The following is a 19,940-nucleotide window of genomic DNA, read 5'->3' on the forward strand; positions in this document are numbered from 1 at the left end:
ACAGTAAATAAAACTGAGAACTGACTTTTCGCATTGCGCATGTGCAAACATCGCGCCTCTTCCGGACTACAAATGTGATGAAATGATAACTGAACGTGGTTGAATTACATCTGGAGCATTTTTACTTTTAGCCTTAAATTTGTGAGAACATCATGACATAAGAGAGTTTGTAGTCCTGTTCCAGTCGGGGCTCCGCTCCGGGCTTTGTGTCTCCCGGTTACAGTGAAACTCCGCGCCTGGTTTTACTTCTCACCCTCCGCCTCTCCGCGCGACAGGAAGTTGTCCTGAAAACAAGAGCGGAAGCAGAATTTATCCAGAAGACGGATTAAAATGTAAAAGTGCTGATGTTGTTTTGAATGTGCCGGAGGAGCTGAGAGTTCAGATGATGTCTAACACGGCGAGGAGCGGGGACATCATCCACCTGAACGTCGGAGGGAAGAGGTGAGGAACCGGACGGGTCTGCGGCTAACCGCAGCTAGCTGCCAGGAACGCTGCTAATAAAGGGGCGGAAGTGATCGTCCACGTCCCTGCAGGTTACCGGTGTTTTCAGCGAGTTAAAATCTCACACTACAACAAATCCTCTAACTTTCGTCTGTCAGTGATAAACAGTCCGCTCCTCAAACAAACTCTGCTTCAGCAGTTTTTAACTCAAACCTCACCGTCGCGTCCTGAGCTCGACGGTTCTTTGTGATTGTCTTCAAAATTTCTCCATTTATTGTTAAACAACGTGAACGAGTGAATCCTTTAACTTTCCTCAGCACATAGTCGCGCTAGAAAGGGGACTGGTTTAATTTAGAGCGAGTAAAGTGACGTTAAAATGAAACTACGGCGATACGTTTACTACGTTTATGTCCGATAATGGAAGCAGTGCAAACCAAAGTGGAGGTAGCGTTAAACTAGCGGTTTCGTGTTAAACGCGAAGGAAAATATGAATAAACGTCCGTGTTTGACGATTTTTAAGTTGGAGTTTTATTCATGTGTAAAGTAACGTGTGGTCTGGAAGAGAAGAACTCTGTCCGACAATGGAACTCGGTATGTAGCTAGCTAGCTGGTAAGTGCTGGGTCAATATTAACTGATGAGAAGAAGAGAAAACCCGTAGAAGAAGAAGAAACGAACCCGTAGTAGAAGAAGAAGAAGAAGAAGAAGAAGAAGAAGAAGAGTTAATGAAATGAATGTCTGTTTGTTTACAGATTCAGCACCTCCCGACAGACTCTGACATGGGTTCCTGACTCCTTCTTCTCCAGGTCAGTGACGAGAAAACACACACACACAAACACACACACACACACACACACACACACACACACACACACACACACACACACACACACACACACACACACACTTCATGCTTGTCCAATGCCAAACTCCATTCAAAAAGTCTGCACTTTTATCAGTTTTATGTTGCCTGGCAAACACAGCACTGGGAATGAACGTGTGCAATAAGAATAAATGGGTGTGCGTGGACCAGCAGTGAGTCCAGAGTCCGGTCACACTGAGGATTAGCAGCAGCCTCAGCAGAACAGACGAGCTAACAGCACGTATAATGTTAATAAAACATTGAAGCAGAGGGAAACTGTCTGTGCGGTGTTTCGTTGGCTAACACGATGCTCGTCTGCGTTCTGTCTGCAGTCTGCTGAGCGGTCGCATCTCGACGCTGAAGGATGAAACTGGAGCTGTGAGTACGCCGACTGTCTCATCCCCGTCGCTCGCTGTGGGAGGTAATAACCTTTGTCCCTCCTCTCCCTCCGTAGATCTTCATCGACAGGGACCCCTCTCTGTTCGCCACCATCCTCAACTTCCTGCGGACCAAAGAGCTGCACCCCCGCTCCATCAACGTGCACATGCTCATGCACGAGGCCGAGTTCTACGGCATCACGCCGCTAGGTGAGACACACACACACACACTCACACACACAGGCTGGGTTTCCCCCAGCCCGGTCCACGGGGTCAGAGGTCAGGTCGACCTCATGGTGGATCAGATCCGATCAGATGGTTGAAGCCTTGTTCGTGTTCTGACGCTCTCAAAGACATCAGTGCTTCGCTGCAGTCGATGGTTTCCTGCTGTATGATCCAATGGAGTGACTGTTTTTCGACAGTGCGGAAGCTGCAGCTGTGTGACGAGCTGGACCGATCCTCCTGTGGAAACGTGCTGTTCAACGGTTACCTGCCTCCGCCAGGTGAGCTCAGCTGACTCACCTGCTTTCAGCCCTGAAACGTTCTGTGAGGCTCTGGTTTGTTGACGCCTCTTCGTGAGCTCAGAGGCTCCGCCCCTGAATCCAGACACACGAACCTTCCATGTCCTCACTTCCTGTCTGTGTCGTCCCAGTGTACCCAGCGAAGCGCCGCAACCGTCACAGCGTGGCGGGATCGCAGTTCATGGCGGGACGAGTCGTTCCTGCGGAGAGAGCGCCGGTCAGACGCAGCAACACCATGCCCCCCAACCTGGGGAATTCTGGGATACTCGGCAGAGCCATCGCTGAGGAGAGGACGCCTGGTAGGTCCACACACACACACACACACACACACACACACACACACACACACACAAATAAATACAAATGAAGTTTCTGGATTGTGAAACAAACGATTTTGAGTGTTTTTTTAGGGAAGCATTTGAACTAATGTGTGTGTGTGTGTGTGTGTGTGTGTGTGTGTGTGTGTGTGTGTGTGTGCAGGTCAGTTTTCAGATCCCGGCATGGTTCGGATCATCTGTGGTCATCACAACTGGATCGCTGTGGCCTACGCTCAGTTTGTCGTCTGTTACAGGTGAACACTGCACACGGCGTCCATGTTTGAGGCATCAGCAGAAGCTGATTGGTTGAGCTGAGCTTCAGGTGTTCGCCGTCTTGTGCCGACGCTCTCTATCAGTCCTCTGTCCTCCTCCTCAGTCTCTAGTGAAGATGTCTCTGATTGTTACGGCCTCCTCTTCCTCTGTCCTCAGGGTGAAGGAGTCCACCGGGTGGCAGCAGGTCTTCACCTCTCCTCGTCTCGATTGGGTGATCGACAGAGTCGCGCTCAACGCCAAGGTGATGGCCGGCTCGCTGGGAGACAACGACAAGATGGTGGCCGTGGCCTCGGGGACGGAGATCATCCTGTGGGCCATCTGCCCGGACGGCAACGGAAACGAAATCGGTGCGAGTCTGGATACGAGACGTCTGCGGTGTCCCGTGTCTCTGTCTGTCCCGCCGCCTTGATGTGTCTCTGTCAGGATGTTAACTTCTGTCTCTCTGCCACAGGCGTCTTCAGTCTCAACGTCCCGGTCGAGGCTCTCTTCTTCGTTGGTAACCAGCTGATCGCCACCAGCCACACAGGGAAGGTCGGGGTCTGGAACGCCGTCACCAAACACTGGCAGGTGGGTGGAGACGCACTCAGGTCGCTGATGGATGCTGCTTCCTGACGGTCGCTGTGCGTCAGACTGACGAGTGCAGTGTGATGTTCTCTGCAGAATCAGGACGTGGTTCCCATCAGCAGCTACGACACCGCCGGCTCCTTCCTCATCCTGGGCTGCAACAACGGCTCCATCTACTACATAGGTGAGTCACAGCTCACCTGTCTCACAGCTTACCTGTCTCACACGCAGACACGCCAGGGTTACCATCAATAAAGATCCAGTTTGAGGAGACGGTTGCTGCAGTTCATGACGGCTCTGTTTGATTGGTCGGTTTGTCAGATGTGCAGAAGTTTCCTCTGAGGATGAAGGACAACGACCTGCTGGTGACGGAGCTCTACAGAGACCCGACTGAGGACGCCATCACTGCGCTCAGCGTCTACCTCACGCCCAAAACCAGTAAGCAACTGTCCACAGTGCTGCTACTGGTCTTATACTGCCTCTGCTGCTACTGCTACTGCTACTGCTGCTACTACTACTACTACTACTACTGCTACTACTACTGTTCTTATACTGCCTCTGCTGCTACTGCTACTGCTACTGCTACTGCTGCTACTACTACTACTACTACTACTGCTACTACTACTGTTCTTATACTGCCTCTACTGCTACTGCTACTGCTACTACTACTACTACTACTACTACTGTTCTTATACTGCCTCTACTACTACTGCTACTGCTACTGCTACTACTACTACTACTACTACTGTTCTTATACTGCCTCTACTACTACTGCTACTGCTGCTACTACTACTACTACTACTACTACTACTACTGCTACTGGTCTTATACTGCCTCTACTGCTACTGCTACTGCTACTACTACTACTACTACTACTGTTCTTATACTGCCTCTACTACTACTGCTACTACTACTACTACTACTACTACTACTACTACTACTGCTGCTACTGGTCTTATACTGCCTCTACTGCTACTACTACTGCTACTACTACTGCTACTACTACTACTACTACTACTACTACTGCTACTACTACTACTGCTACTACTACTACTACTGGTCTTATACTGCCTCTACTGCTACTGCTACTGCTACTGCTACTACTACTACTACTACTGCTACTGCTACTACTACTACTACTACTACTACTGTTCTTATACTGCCTCTACTGCTACTGCTACTACTACTACTACTACTACTACTACTGCTGCTACTGTTCTTATACTGCCTCTACTACTACTACTACTACTACTACTACTGCTGCTACTGTTCTTATACTGCCTCTACTGCTACTGCTACTACTACTACTACTACTACTACTACTACTACTACTACTGCTGCTACTGGTCTTATACTGCCTCTACTACTACTACTACTGCTACTGATACTACTACTACTACTACTACTGCTGCTACTGGTCTTATACTGCCTCTACTGCTACTACTACTGCTACTGCTACTACTACTACTACTACTACTACTACTGCTGCTACTGGTCTTATACTGCCTCTACTACTACTGCTACTGCTACTGCTACTACTACTACTACTACTACTACTACTACTGCTGCTACTGTTCTTATACTGCCTCTACTGCTACTACTACTACTACTACTACTACTACTACTACTACTACTGCTGCTACTGTTCTTATACTGCCTCTACTACTACTACTACTACTACTACTACTACTGCTGCTGCTACTGTTCTTATACTGCCTCTACTGCTACTGCTACTACTACTACTACTACTGCTGCTACTGGTCTTATACTGCCTCTACTGCTACTACTACTGCTACTGCTACTGCTACTACTACTACTACTACTACTACTGCTGCTACTGGTCTTATACTGCCTCTACTACTACTACTACTGCTACTACTACTACTACTACTACTACTACTGCTACTACTGGTCTTATACTGCCTCTACTGCTACTACTACTGCTACTACTACTACTACTACTACTACTGTTCTTAGACTCCTTTAACCGGAGTCTGAAACGTGTCGGTCATGTGATCAGGTGACAGCGGGAACTGGATCGAGATCGCGTACGGGACCAGCTCCGGGACGGTTCGAGTCATCGTTCAGCACCCGGAGACGGTCGGTTCGGGGCCGCAGCTCTTCCAGACCTTCTCTGTCCACCGGAGCCCCGTCACCAAGATCATGCTGTCTGAGAAACACCTGATCTCAGGTCAGAGTCTGAGAGGCTTTAAACGCACCGTCAGACCGTCACATGTGCCTCAGCGTCAGTCTGGTCTGTCTCCGTCTGTCTCACTGATGCTTTTCATGTCTGCTGTCCGTCAGTCTGCGCTGACAACAACCACGTGAGGACGTGGACGGTGACTCGGTTCAGGGGGATGATCTCCACCCAGCCGGGGTCCACGCCGCTCACCTCCTTCAAGATCCTCAGCCTGGACGACATCGACGGACACGGAGGCTGCAGCGCTGGGACGGAGATCGGTAAGAGACAGTGTGTCCATGGAGACCATGACATGAGACACACACACACACACACACACACACACACACACACACACACACACACACACACACAAAACATGTCGGCGTTAGACGTAACAGTTCTTCAGTCCAGCTCCAAACACCTGCTCAGGTGTCCCAGCTTCAGTCCAGGGAACACGAACACCCACGAAAACCCAGTCTGACTGGAGAGTGACCACCATAGGGCAGTGATGAAGCATGCTGTGATGTGGAGGTCACACTCTGTGTAAAGGTGTCATCAGAGGTCACAGAGGTCAAAGGTCACAGCTTCCACGTGAGCCCTGGGCCGTTTCTCAATATGCGTTCTTCTCTGTACTTGTGTTCTTGTGTACTTGAGAAACGTCATCACTCTGAGTCCAAGTACGGTTCCAATTCTCAAGTCCGCATCTCGACAAGTACGCTCAAATACGCGGATGTGTTCTTGCCCCTCCCACTTTATCGAGGATGCATCGGATGGTGACTTGTGCGGACTTGGGGCAACCACGTATCCCAGAATGCATTTCGTCGCAACGATGCCGGAGGAGAGGACTCACAACTATAAGTTACAAGTTTGGAAATACTGCTGTTTCAGTAGTACGGAATGTGGTTTTAAGATTATTTTATGTGAGAAAGTGGACGTTAAAACTTAAAATCTGTGGTCGATTCATCACGATAGCGCGTAGTTTAAAATTTGATCCAAAGTTTTCGGAGATGTGTCGTCCTGCTAACGTCATCAAGTACGCTGCTGTCCCAATTGCAGAATGACGGTCCTGCGTCCTCCCGTCCTGGAGAGACTGTACTCCTAAGTCGAACTTGCTAAGTCCGAACTGCCAAGTTCGTAAGTCCGAACTTGGCGTACTTTGTATTGAGAAACGGCCCTGATCTCAGACTCAGAGTCTTCTGGTTTCAGGTCCGTATGGAGAGAGAGATGACCAGCAGGTGTTCATCCAGAGGGTCGTACCAGACACCGATAAACTCTACGTGAGGCTGTCGTCCAATGGAAAGAGGTGTGTGTGTGTGTGTGTGTGTGTGTGTGTGTGTGTGTGTGTGTGTGTGTGTGTGTGTGTGTGTGTGTGTGTGTGTGTGTGTTTGTTTGTGTGTGTGTGTGTTTGTGTGTGTGTGTGTGTGTGTGTGTGTGTGTGTGTGTGTGTGTGTGTGTGTGTGTGTGTGTGTGTGTGTGTGTGTGTGTGTGTGTGACCAGTGAGGGTTGAGCTGTGTGGCATTAAGAGGACAACCTTCATCACCTCCTGTCATTTTAAATGTTAATAAACTGGTGTGTGTGTGTGTGTTCCAGGGTGTGTGAGGTGCGCTCAGTGGACGGCACCTCCATCACGGCCTTCATGGTGCACGAGTGTGAAGGTTCGAGTCGCATCGGCTCTCGGCCCCGTCGATACCTGTTCAGTGGCCATGGCAACGGCAGTATCCAGATGTGGGACCTGACGACCGCCATGGACATTGCCGGAAAGGTCGACATCAGAGGTCAGACTCTTGAACACACACGACTTTATTGTCCACTGACGTCGCCACAGACAGCGTAGCTTTATCGTTCTGTTACAAACATGGAGGTCGGTCCAAGAGCGATGTCTGCTCTGTCATTGGTCGATTACCTTTGGAAGTGACTATTGCAAGCACTGTGATTGGTCACTGAGTAATGTGGCCTCTCATTGGTTGTCTTGCAGCACTGGGCGGGCCAACAGAGGAGGAACTGCTGGAGCTGCTGGACCAGTGTGACCTGGCTCTGACCAGAACACCTGACAGCACACCTCGAGCCTCCACCTGCAGGTACACACACACACACACACACACACACACACACATCCATTATCAAAACTCATATAATGTAACAAACAAATCCTTCACAGTTGTTGAACCATCGTTTTTGTTCCATATATTCTTCTTCCTATATTACCCACAATGCAGCTGAAAGCTGGGTGAGAGATTAGAGTGTGTTATGCTCGTAGCGTCTAATGTAGCCTGCAGCCTAGACAAGGAGCAGTTTGGGTCTGGTCATGTGACTCCACGACAGCTAATTTGGGAAGTTAGTGTGTTGCAAGTCATTAGTGGGTTTTTCTTCTGTTCCTCGTCTTTACATCTGAAATGTTTCACGCTGTCAGTCCTCAAAACTAAAGACAAAGAAAAGTGTCTCATGATGAAGAGACTTTTTTTTTTGGCTGTGCTGCTTCGTCACAGTTGACTTCTACAGCTAAACAAGCTAGCAATGCTACGTAGAAGTAGCGTCCCGAAACACTGATCATGCTCTGCTCATGTTGTTGTTGTTGTTGTTGTCGTTGATGATGATGATGATGATGATGATGATGAATTTGGTGACTTCCTGTCCCTCCAGTCTCCACTCTCAGCTCAGCGACAGCTTCAGGACGGATCGTCTCCACTCTGCAGGAGGACGAGGAGCCGGAGCTTCGGGTTCGTCGGCTTCGCTGTGCGGCAGCCTCCCCCGACAGGCTCCGCCCCCCGTGCCCCTCACCAAACCCGTCAGAGACCCCGGCCCCTCAGCCGGAGCCGGACCGCAGACCCTGACCATTGCCACCTACGGCCACAGCTCGCCGTCGAGCCCCGGCCAGACCGCCAGCCCCCGGCCCAGACGCATGGAGCGAGACAGAGAGTGGGGGTCTGTCCGCAGGGGGAGCTTCGTGGAGCGCTGCCAGGAGCTGGCGAAGGGTTCAGAGGCAGCGGCAGGTTCTGCGTTCGGGGCTCCAGCGGGGGCGGAGGGCGTCAGGCGCAGCCTAGCGGTGTGCAGCGAGTTAGAGGCCAGATTCGGCCTCAGGACCCCCAACACCTTCTCTGTGTCGCCCGGTGCACGCCACTCTCCAGGAACACCTTCAACTCTGTCATCGCCGCCGCTATCCTCATCCTCTTCACACCGCAGGACAACTCCCACATCCCCAACAAGCCCCGCCCCACCTCCACCCCCCATTGTGAGCCCGACCCGGCCTCAGGCGCCCGTCTCACCTCGCCGCAGCGCTGCAGCGTCTCCTGTCGATGCTCCGATTTCCCCCGAAAGCCCAGCGAGTCTGGATGACCCCGCCGCCGGCCCGCCCACCAGCCCCAAACCGCACATGAACGAGACCAGCTTCTGATTGGCTGTTCAGACTCTGAGAGCAGACGATCCTGAGAGCTGATTCGTGTTTTCAGCAGGTTTGGATTTCTGTGGTCGTCGAGACATGACAGCCAATCAGCCGTCAAACAAAGCTCTGTGGCCATTGTAACCACATGGTGGCTGCTTTTTTCCTGGATCAGGATCAGGTTCAGGATCCGGATCAGGACAAATGAAGTCTCCTCAAACAGCCGAGAGGCTCCACTGTGTTACTGAAGCTGCACTAATCAACTTTATCAATAAATCAATGACTGTAATGTGTAAGGGCTCACTCGTAGATGTAATCCCCGCCCACTCAGCTGCTGTTGCTTACCTGTCAATCATTCAGTTCTCACAGGACATCAAAATAATACTTTATGAACCAATGAATTTTGATTTCAGGCAGAAAAGATCAACAGCAGCATCTTATTTGTCGTGAACCGACAGCTGTAGCAGGCTAGCTCGTTAAGCTAACATTAGCTCCTTGAGCTGCTAACTTTAATGTTTCTGGCTGCTCGTTTAAAAACGAGAAGAACAGTTTTAAGATCTGCACATATCATGCTAACAAACTGAGGCTAAAGCTAACATGTTCCAGGTGAAAAGTCATCATCCTCACCAGCTGATGATGATCATTATCATCTTCATCATCATCATAGTCACCCAAAAAAAAGTGAAATTCTCCTACATGGTAGATCCAGTCAGTGCGAGTGTGTTATAGTTAGCGTTAGCGGCTTTGTCTTGATGTGTACAGCTGGTGTGGATGTCGACATAGCTTTAGCCTTAGCATGATATCATGCAGCTTTCCTGGGCTCTCATTTTAAAACTGGTCAGCTGGAAACCGATTAATGCGTTAGCATTAACTTATCTCAGCAAGCTACCGATGATCCTGTCAGCTAGCTGAGAAAATGCTTTTGTTTGCTTCTGTCTGAAATTAAAGGCCCGTTGTTGAAACGATGATGAATTTTGATTCATCGTTTTTCGACAGGTTAGCAACAGTAACTAAGGTGGGCCGGGCTTACCCTCCAACCGGCTGTTACCTGCAGCTCGTTAGCCTCTTTGTAGCTTCAGGTTTTGGCGTCTGCGGTCCATTTCCTGTCTGAGACATTTAGCTGAGACAGAAGTGTCCCTCGGGAGGAGGTGGAGACCGAAAACAGAGCTAAAAGACGGTGAACATGGGATGCAAACACTGGACGGACGGTGCTGCTGTGCGTCGCAGCTCGTTTTTAGCTTTTTCTAACCAGCAGAGATGAAAAGTTTGAGCATTTGAATCTTTCTAACCGGAATCTTTTTCTAGAAGTTTGTATAGAAACTTTATTTTTTTAAGTTCGTCTTTTCAACAGAAAAACATTGTCTTCTGTCAGTTCACTTGTCGCCGAGCCGAGCCTGAACGCCTCACCGTCACAGCCAATCAGGTGTCGGCTCTGCTGCCACCTGACTGTGAGTTTCAGTGATGATCTGGAAAGAACTTCGTTTTATGGAAATGAGTTACAAAATATTTGTACTTTTTACTTCATGTTACTCCGAACGTTGTGATCAATCAACTAATATCTACTATTAGATGATACTTATTGATCCCTGGAGGTAAATTCAGTTCCTCCTTCACATTAAAGTGATGAACACATAAATGCATCAACAACAATAATTCAATAATATGAAGTCCTGCATGAAGAGTACCTTTACCTTTGGTAGTTGAAGTATATTTTGATTCTTGTACTTTTCAGTAAAATCTAGAATGCAGGACTTTTACTTGTAACAGAGTATTTGTACTCTGTGGTATTTGTACTCTTACTGAAGTAAAGATGAGTATTGAGTCCAGTGAAACGCTGCACTGAGACATGATGGTTCTGAATGTGATGTTGGACAAACTCGTCTCGTAGAACATCGTTCTTTCCAGGAAGCTTATGAGGAAACTTCAGACCTGTAACAGGAAGTGTTGACATTACAGGAAGAAGCTTTTACTTCGATGGACTTCCTGTTCCTCGTCCAGGGTGCAAACCTGTCAGTCCATCACATGTCTCCTGCTGCCGTCTTTCATCTGTGTCCTCGTGAACTTTGTTTTCTGATGTTTTTCTCTGCAGCCAAAAGTTATTTTCATTATCGATCAAATATTGATTAATCTGGCCGTTATTTTCTCTGTAAATACACAAAATAAATTGACGTACAAGTCAAATGTTTTCTGTTTTTTACCTGGAAAAAAAGGAATATTTTGGTATTTGAGTGAAAATGATAGAAAACGATTATTGATTATAAGTCACAGAATGATTTTCCTTTTTGCTCAACCAATCAGATGAATAAACAAAAATATATAAACGAACCAACAGTTTGAGAAATAATTGATTCATTCTGAACTGATTTCATGATCAATTATTGGATTTCATTATTTTCAAACGTCTGATTTTATTGAACTTTGCAGATGACTAAGACCTGAATTTATTTCACTTAATTACTCCTGCTCGAAAAAAAAACTCGATTTTTTTTTTTTTTTTTCTGATTTCTATAATTGGAAATAAAATATTTTTGGGTTTTGGAGCATTTCTGCTGTTTGATGACGTTAAATTGATCAAACAGTCAAACAAACAGTAATAAATGATCATCGTTTTATCTCAAACACCAAACGAGCTGCTTTTCACATTTATTAGCGAGATCATGAATAATATGATTGTTTGATGCAGTCCAGTTTTTGAAATGTTTTTTTTTTCTTGTGGATTTCCATGTTTCCCACTACCTGTGAATGCAGCATTTGTGACTCTGAACTCTTCCTGTATGTCTGTTTATCACATGAAACTTTATTGATCCATTTCTGTTAACAGCTGAACTCAGACGTCTCACGTTGTTTCTGTGGTCGTATTTCTTTAATATTATTAAAAAAATCAAAGAATCAACTAAATCTTGTTTTTATTCCAAAAGCATTTAATGAACTCATTACACATTAAAGCTAAAGAGGAAACGGAGACAAACAAAAGTTCACAACATTAAAACGTCATCGTCTGTTTACAAAAATAGATTGAAACTCCAAACTTTATGAAAATTGTTCTGGTTCAGACAACGGTCATGATGATGATGATGATGATGATGGTGATGAAGGACGTGAGGTGAAGGTGTGTTCGTCCACTGATTCTTTGCTCTAAACCCCGCCCCCAAAAAGCAATTGTCCAATCATAGCGTAGCAGCAGTTTCTATGTGTGGCAGGCAGGTCGAGTCTTTTTATTGACTCACAGTGTCTGCTAATGTTAGCATGTGCAGCTAACTAGCTTAGCACCTGCAGTAGTAGCGAGGGGTCACATGCTAATGTTAGCACAGTGGCGTTTCTGCGTCTCTTTGCAGACGATACTGTTCTGTTGGCGTCTTCAGCGCCTCCGGTCTGACGCCGTCACCTGGGGTCACGATCTGTGGGCGGGGCTTAGCTTCACCTCCAGTAACGGCAGCAATGAGAAGTGGTTTCAGCCTCGGTCAGATAAAGCAGGTCCTCTCAGGATCCTGGTCTCAGGGTGACATACAGTCCCGTTCAGGCCTTGGCGTCCAGCATCTCCAGCAGCAGTTTGTGGAGGGGGATGCGGCGGCGGCGGTGCAGCCGCAGGAAGGCCTGCACGGCTCGGTCGGCCGTCTGCCGCAGCAGGGGGAGGCTCATCAGCAGGCGGCCCGCCCGGCGCTGCTCGCCGCGGGACGACTCGTACTCATGCAGGGCCTCATGGAGCCCGTCCTGGAACCGCTGCACCGAGTCCGGACAGTCCACCGGGTCGGCGTCTGACGGGACAGAGCGAAAGAGGACATTCAGAGGAGGACATCAAGTACAGCTTTGAGGTAAAAGTACTCTTAAAGTCCTGTTTGATGCTGCTCAGGAGATTTCTAATATTTGTATGTATGTATGTTCAGATGGACGACTGACGAGGACACAAAGAGGACACGAGACAGCCAAGGTCAAGGTCAGCCTGAGACAGACAGACACACACACACACAAGCGTCGTCTTCCATTGTGTCAACTATTGATGTTCAGTTAATGGACTGAGCAGAGAAACTCAGACACACACACACACACACACACACACACACACACACACACACACACACACACACGCACACACACACACACACACACACAGCTGACAGTTAACAGTTTATAGATCCAGAACAGAGTCTATCAATACAGTTTATTGATCCGAGGCTCAGACGGTGGGAGACTGACCAGACTTCAGCTAGAGGGACCCACTAGTGTCCCATCATGCACTGCTTCAGCAGGACAGTGTCAGATGATGATTATTGATAAACTAACACACAGCTGTCCACACACTGCTAGCATTGTTAGCATTGTTAGCATCGACCCTCCGAGCAGCTCAGTGTTAATCACAGCTGATTGATCTTCATCCTCTGAAGCTCCATTCAAACACATCACTTCATCACCATGGACACAGACACACACACACACACACACACACACACACACACACACACACACACACACACTACAGCACCAAATGTGGATTCATCTGCTGCTGAAAATAGTTCCTACAGTGAGCAGCTGTTTGATGACTGAAGCTTTTAAACATGAAACCAAATATTTGAGTTTTTGATGATGAACGTTTTCAGTAGGAACCAATGAGCAACAGACAGGAAGTCAAACAGGAAGTCAGACAGGAAGTCAGACAGGAAGTCAAACAGGAAGTCACACAGTATTTAGAGACGGACCAACATGTTGGTTTGGGTCTGAATGTGAGACTTAATGAAGACAAACATGTAATTCCACCAGAATCCAACGTCACGTCTGATCGTCCTCCTGAGACGATCAATACTGACGCTTCAGCCTCTGATCAATATCAGTAATCACTAAGTTCAGACCCCCCCACAGATCTGTTTTTGCAGGCTACTGCATTAGTTTACAGGTAATATCAAAGTACTCAAGTACTCTCAGCTTCATGTAGTACAAGTACTGAAGTTTTCTGTGGTTCAAGTATTAGTAGTACTATTACTTTTGATTTCATGTAAAATCTTCATTTGTAAAGTAACGAAAGCTGTAACGAAGTAATGAAACAAATGTAGTGAAGTAGAAGTGAAACGTAGCAGAAAACAGAAATACTCAAGTTAAAGTACCTCAAAGAGTAGTACTTGAGTAAATGTACTTTGTTACATTCCACACTGGATTTGATTTGTGTATTTTTTTAAAACTCTGTTTGTTGATAGGTGTGAGTGTGTGTGCGTGTGTGTGTACCTGAGTTGGCGAGCGCCATGGCCTTTAACGTCACCGCCTCCTCTGCGCTCAGGTTCATCGCCCGGTATTTAGCCGTCAGGTGATGCACCGCCTCGTACAGGTCGGCCAATCCGGCAGCTCGACACTGATCCTCGTCCATCCGCAGGTTTCCGGCGAACACGAGCTCCTCCCCCGCCGCGGCCAGCGATCGCCAGGCCACACCCACCAGCAGCGCCTCCATCCAGCCGCTCTGTAGTAGCGACATCTGGTCGACCAAAGAGAGCCCGGAGAAACCTGAGAGGGGCGGGCAGAGCAGGTGTCACTCAGGTGTGTCTCTAAACATGGAGGATCGTTTCACCCTCCAGGTGATCGCACTGCGTACCTGGGATCTGTTTGGCCCAGCCAATCAGAACCAGCAGCTCCCGGTTCAGGAGGTCACAGAGGGTCAGCAGGGTCCGCAGGCTGCCGTCATCGGTCGAATCGTCCTGATTGGCGGCCAGGGGGGCGGGCTCGGTCAGCAGCAAATGGGAAACGACCTTGTTTCCTGAAAGACAGGAAATAACGAAGTGAAATAAGGAAGTGAAACGGCGGTCAAGACGTTTGAATGAGCAGAAAAAAGATGGAGGAGCGAGAACGCACTGCTGCTGACGGGGTGGAGGTACGAGCCCAGGCCGGCCTCCACCCGCCGCTTGTACTTCTGCCGCCCCCCTCGCACCCGGTCCATCCGGACACCTGCGACACAGAGAGGACGTCCTGTCAGCTGCTGTCCTCCACGCCGTTTCTCGTTTTGTGCTTCTTTCTGGTCATTTTGTGTATTTTTGTCATTATGTTGTGTTATTTTGTGTGTCCTTGCGGTCGTTTTGTCTGTTTTCGTAGTCATTTTGTGTTGTTTTGAGTTGTTTTGTGTGTTTTTTGTGTCATTTTGTGTCGTTTTTCATCGTTTTGTGTTGTTTTGTGTGTCGTTTTTCATCGTTTTGTGTTGTTTTGTGTGTCTTTGTGTTCGTTTTGAGTTGTTTTGTGTGTCTTTGTGGTCGTTTTGTGTTGTTTTGTGTGTCTTTGTGTTCGTTTTGTGTTGTTTTGTGTGTCTTTGTGGTCGTTTTGTGTTGTTTTGTGTGTCTTTGTGGTCGTTTTGTGTCGTTTTGTGGGCGTGGCGTACCCTCCCTCATCATCCCGGCCTGGAGACACTTCCGGAAGCGGCAGGCCTGACAGGCTTTCCTCCTCCTCTTGGTGATCTCACACTCGTTCATCACTGGGCAGCTGTACTCGATGTTACCTAGGTAACCACAAACAGGAAGTACATGCCACATGTCAGTGACATCACGTCCTCAGTCAGAGACGCACTGTAGGGTTTACTTTGAGTGTCCAGAACACAGTAGCGTCAAAATACACTTAAAGTAGCAAAAGGAAAAGTACTCATTATGTAGAAATACATGTAATATTTTATTTTTGGATTCAAATCATAAAGTTAAGGGAATGAAGTAGAAGTACAATCAGAGTATGAAATGGTAATACTCATACTGTGCTTGAGTACATGTACTTCGTTATGTTCCTCCTCTGTCCTGGTCACAGCTGTCTCATTAAACTTCTCTGTTTGCAAGTACTACAAACGTGTACTTGAGTACAGAACCTGAGTATAAACTGAACGATCAATGGTCTGAATGCAGCAGCTGATGAGTGAGCTCACAGCTTCACACAGTAATCAATGCAGTGAGCCGCTGTATTGATCAGCTGCTCGTTAATCCTCTGATGATTCACGCCGCCGTCACCTTGTATGGTCCTCTTGAAGAAAGCCTTGCAGGCCTCGCAGGACGCCACCCCGTAGTGATACCCAGAGGCGAAGTCTCCGCACACCAGACAGAGCCTCTTGGGCCCCGCAGCCCCCATCGGCGTCAGGTAGTCGCCCCTCAGGATGGAGTCCACCTGCAGGGAGGTAACAGTTCAAGCCACCATGACAGAGCGCCCAGAGACCTTCAGCATGGAGAACCTCAGCCAGCTATTGTGACTGATTAGCATTAGCATTAGCATGTCCATCCTTTTCCCACCCGCATCAGCTGAAACCATGCCCACTTCTGTACGACAAAAGCCTCGACCGAAGTGGGCGTGGTTTCACCTGAAGTCGGCTGGAAAAACCAACGCTACCCGGCGAGCCAGTGTGTTAGCGGTTAGCTTGCAGCAGTTCGTCAACCAGACATGTGAGCGGTTACTCTGTGGTCCATCTCTCAGTACTTCCTGTCTGTGGCTCTCAGCTCATTGGTTCCTGCTGGAGGCGTGAATGTTTAAACACACCTCACACACAAAACGCATGAGGAAGCAGGCCGGCAGATGAATCCACATTGTGCTGTAGTGAGTGTGTGTGTGTGTGTGTGTATGTGTGTGTGTGTGTGTGTTCATGATTACCTGTGCTGAGAACGAACCCGACTGTGACATCGAAAAACACACCGAAGCCTCCGACGCCACGCCGCCGCCTTCCACGCTTCCTCCGCTGGAACTAGATCCTGTCGGGGAGTCGGGGTCCGGCGCCCCACAGAGGAGGCTGTAGGAGGAGGAGGAGGAGGAGGACGCCGGGCTGGGGAGGATGAAGACTGAGTGGGAGGGGCTGAGGGGGGAGGAGAGGGGGAGGGAAGCCGGAGACTGAGCTTCATCAGCGGGGGACGAGAGGGGGGGGGAGGAGGAGGGGGATTCCAGGAGGCTGAGGAGGAAGAAAAGTGTGAGATGACACAACTGAAAGTCAATGATCAGCAGCAGCCACAAATCAGAGATTTTCAGAATAAAAGTCTGTTTCTGTTCTTTTAAATTCTTCTTTTAAAAGTTGATTCTTTTAAACTGAAGGGTCCTGAAAGAGTTTGATGACTCAAATCTGATAAAAGCCTCGAATGATGAAGGTCACCTTGAATTTATCTGGAAACGTGATTTGACTTAAAGGAAACTGGAGGTTTTAATCAGCGGCAGAACAGGAAGTGAATCGACCCGATGTCAAACCAAAGTGTCTGATTCATTCACACACTCCAGTCAAGTTAGCAATAATAAATAAGCAACATGCAGACACACTTTCAAAATAAAACACACTGAAAAACATTTCATTTCACTTCACAGATTATTAATCCAAACATGATCAACTAATGAATGAAGATTCATGAGCTCGTTCAGAGTTTCAGATCCTTAAAAACATTTTGGTACTGGTGGATTTAAAGTAATTTTCCTCTGAAGTTTGTTCTATTTGATGTTCGTGTTCAAACTTCTTTAAGAACCACATTTAAAGAATTATTATCTGAAATAAGGATTTTAATGAAAAACATCGTCACCATCTGTTTTTTCCACGTTGACACAATCAGACTCATAAATTCAGACTCTGCCTCTAACTTAAGAGCTCTAAACTGATCCTGGTGCTGCTGTTAGAGCCGCAGGCATTTAATGAACTTCATCTCAAAGCGTTTGGAAGAAGAGAGGAAGAAGGAGCAGAGAACAGGAAGCTGTGTTTCTCACCGCGGAGGACTGATGAAGTGACAGTCGTCTGTCAGACAGAAGTCCTTCAGCTCCATCATCAGCCTGATCCCAGATCAGCTTCCACAGCCTGAAACACAGACTTCAGACCTGCAGCAGTTTGACAAATCCACCAAAAAGCAGCCTTCAGCAGGCCTCGGCGGTGCGTTCACAGACCCAGCTCACAGTTGGTGAAAAAAGCTTTTCTGACCAGCAGGAGATGAAAAGTTTCCCTGAAGTGTCTCCTGCAGAGGACGGACAGACATGAAGCTCGGAGCTCTTATTTATCCGTCTGTCCACAGGACAGGAGGGAGGGGACGTGGCCCAGAGCAGCCAATCAGCACGCAGCATCAGCAGTCTGCACACAGGATTGACTTCTTCTTCTTCTATCATCTCTATTGATTTGGACAGTGACAGATGTAGGACACTGTCCTCTGTGCTGATGTCCAGCTGCAGCTTTGAAATGTTTGTGTGTCAACGCCGCCGCACGACCACCAGACTGGAAGAAATCCACAAAGTTCATTTTTTTAAACGACTTTTCCTCAAACAGTCGCGTCCTCTGAGAAGCTTCTGGACAAAAACCTTCAATTCTAATAACGAGGTTCAGTATTTAGTCCTGAAAACACAGAAACATCCTGGAGATCAAATCTTCATTAATTAAAAAAAAAAAAACTACAAATAAACATGTTTTCATCAGGGTGAGCAACAGGAACCAGATGAGTTTTCTGATAAAATAAAGTGAATTATTCGATATTTTTGCTTCAATCTCAGAATAAAGAAACAGCGTGTCGTTAGCATGTGTGGCTAACCTGATCGAGAGTCGAGTGGTGTCCAGTTTAAACTAACTGGATCATTTGTTTATGAAGTAAAAACGAGCATTTTTTACGTCTTTTCTGTCTTTTCGAGGTTCTCGGTGAACGTTCTCTCACAGCAGGAACAAAGAAAACATTTAATGACTTTTAACAGTCTGAGGACGAGCCGGACATGAGAGACGACAGAGGGACAGAGTGTCCACGAAAGACGTTTTCAGAGGAAACACTGACACACACGTGAGGCTTCAGGTGAAACGGAGACGAGGATTAACGTGTGTGTGTGTGTGTGTGTGTGTGTGTGTGTGAGTGAGTGAGGATGCTGAAGCAGCACTTTCTACCACAACACGATGTGAGAAGCACACACACACACACACACACACACACACACACACACACACACACACACACACACACACACACACACACACACCATGTCCTAATCTCACCCTCAGACGTTCAGGCAGCTCAGATCAGTCTCACCTACATCTGCTGTTTCATAAGAGCTGCATAACCAGACCTGTCTCTCTGTCTGTCTCTCTGTTTGTCCACCTGTCTGTCTCTCGTGCTGTGTTCTGATTGGTCGGTTGCTTGAAGCCGCCGTCATGTTGTTCTATATTTTGGACGCACAGACCAAACACTCATTGTGAACATGAAGTACTTCAGGTACTGATGAGTACTGCAGTTTTCACGTTGGTCAGTTGACAGGATGAAGAACGTCTTTGCTTCATATTTTCTCAGCAGAGCGGGGAAACGATCCTCGAGTGCAGCGAGATAATCTGAGTAAAATATCCTGAGATGAACGAGTCGAAATCCTCCAAGAGCCTGACGGCGTTCTCACGGCTGACCCACTCACCTCCATCAGATCTGGGTCAGCGGCGCTCTGAGTCAGCGCTCGGCTCAGCAGAACAAACGCTGCTCCAGCTTCTGGTCTGAGGCTCAGACCGCAGGCCGGGGGACCCGGTCCTGGTCCCAGAGGGGGTCTCACATCCAGGATCCTCCTGCTGGTTCACGTCTCACAGGAGCTTCAAGTGTTTAACCGTCACTGCTGCACATGAATAATAACTAACCAGGAACGAGGTCCATGCTTGACTCATGGTTGTTTTCTGCTGGTCCCCATTGGTCCATACCGGTCCAGACTAGTCCAGACTGGTCCAGACTGGTCCAGACTCATCACCCCAGAACTCTACAGGCTCGATGTTTCATCATCTTTTGGGTGTGATGAGGCTCAAATCTGTGCTCAGTCTTCAGTTCTGGCCTTCTTCAGGTCCTCCTGCAGGTCTTTGGCTGTGACACCTGCACAGGTGGGATTCCCACCTGAAGCTCATTCAGGCTGCGTCGTGTTCAGCAGGAATTCAGTCGCTTTACGTAAAAGTAAGGGATTAAAAAGAGCAACATTCAATAAGAAGTGAATGATTAATTTTCTTAATTCGTCTGATTATGAAACTCAAACTAACAAACAATAAAACTCTTCTCAGATCTTCCAAACAGGCAGAATAACAGTAAGTGCAGCTGATCCTCCTCCAGTGTAACGTCTCATCTTCATC

The 19,940-nt window shown here is 47.8% G+C and overlaps 2 protein-coding genes across 2 annotated transcripts; one reads left to right on the plus strand and one right to left on the minus strand.

The window, feature by feature from the left end:
• The first annotated feature begins 271 nt into the window (after window positions 1-271).
• Window positions 272-11,779, plus strand: shkbp1 (SH3KBP1 binding protein 1). The gene is made up of 17 exons (XM_070969885.1): window positions 272-441; window positions 1,192-1,245; window positions 1,634-1,679; window positions 1,756-1,888; window positions 2,101-2,181; window positions 2,331-2,498; window positions 2,680-2,770; window positions 2,946-3,136; window positions 3,241-3,356; window positions 3,450-3,537; window positions 3,675-3,791; window positions 5,374-5,544; window positions 5,658-5,813; window positions 6,742-6,838; window positions 7,126-7,310; window positions 7,511-7,613; window positions 8,176-11,779. Exons 1-17 carry the CDS (start codon window positions 383-385, stop codon window positions 8,924-8,926), a joined length of 2,607 nt encoding a protein of 868 aa, XP_070825986.1. The 5' UTR covers window positions 272-382; the 3' UTR covers window positions 8,927-11,779.
• Window positions 11,780-11,805: 26 nt separating this feature from the next.
• esrrd (estrogen-related receptor delta) lies at window positions 11,806-17,804 on the minus strand. The gene is made up of 8 exons (XM_070969886.1): window positions 17,588-17,804; window positions 16,502-16,793; window positions 15,871-16,024; window positions 15,261-15,377; window positions 14,744-14,836; window positions 14,487-14,648; window positions 14,126-14,398; window positions 11,806-12,666 (listed from the first exon to the last, which is right to left on the minus strand). The coding sequence occupies exons 1-8, from the start codon at window positions 17,644-17,646 to the stop codon at window positions 12,428-12,430; spliced, it is 1,389 nt and encodes a 462-aa protein (XP_070825987.1). The 5' UTR covers window positions 17,647-17,804; the 3' UTR covers window positions 11,806-12,427.
• Window positions 17,805-19,940: the final 2,136 nt, after the last annotated feature.

The sequence above is a fragment of the Chaetodon trifascialis genome, chromosome 9 (assembly GCF_039877785.1).
Source record: "Chaetodon trifascialis isolate fChaTrf1 chromosome 9, fChaTrf1.hap1, whole genome shotgun sequence".
Taxonomy (NCBI): Eukaryota; Metazoa; Chordata; class Actinopteri; order Chaetodontiformes; family Chaetodontidae; genus Chaetodon; species Chaetodon trifascialis.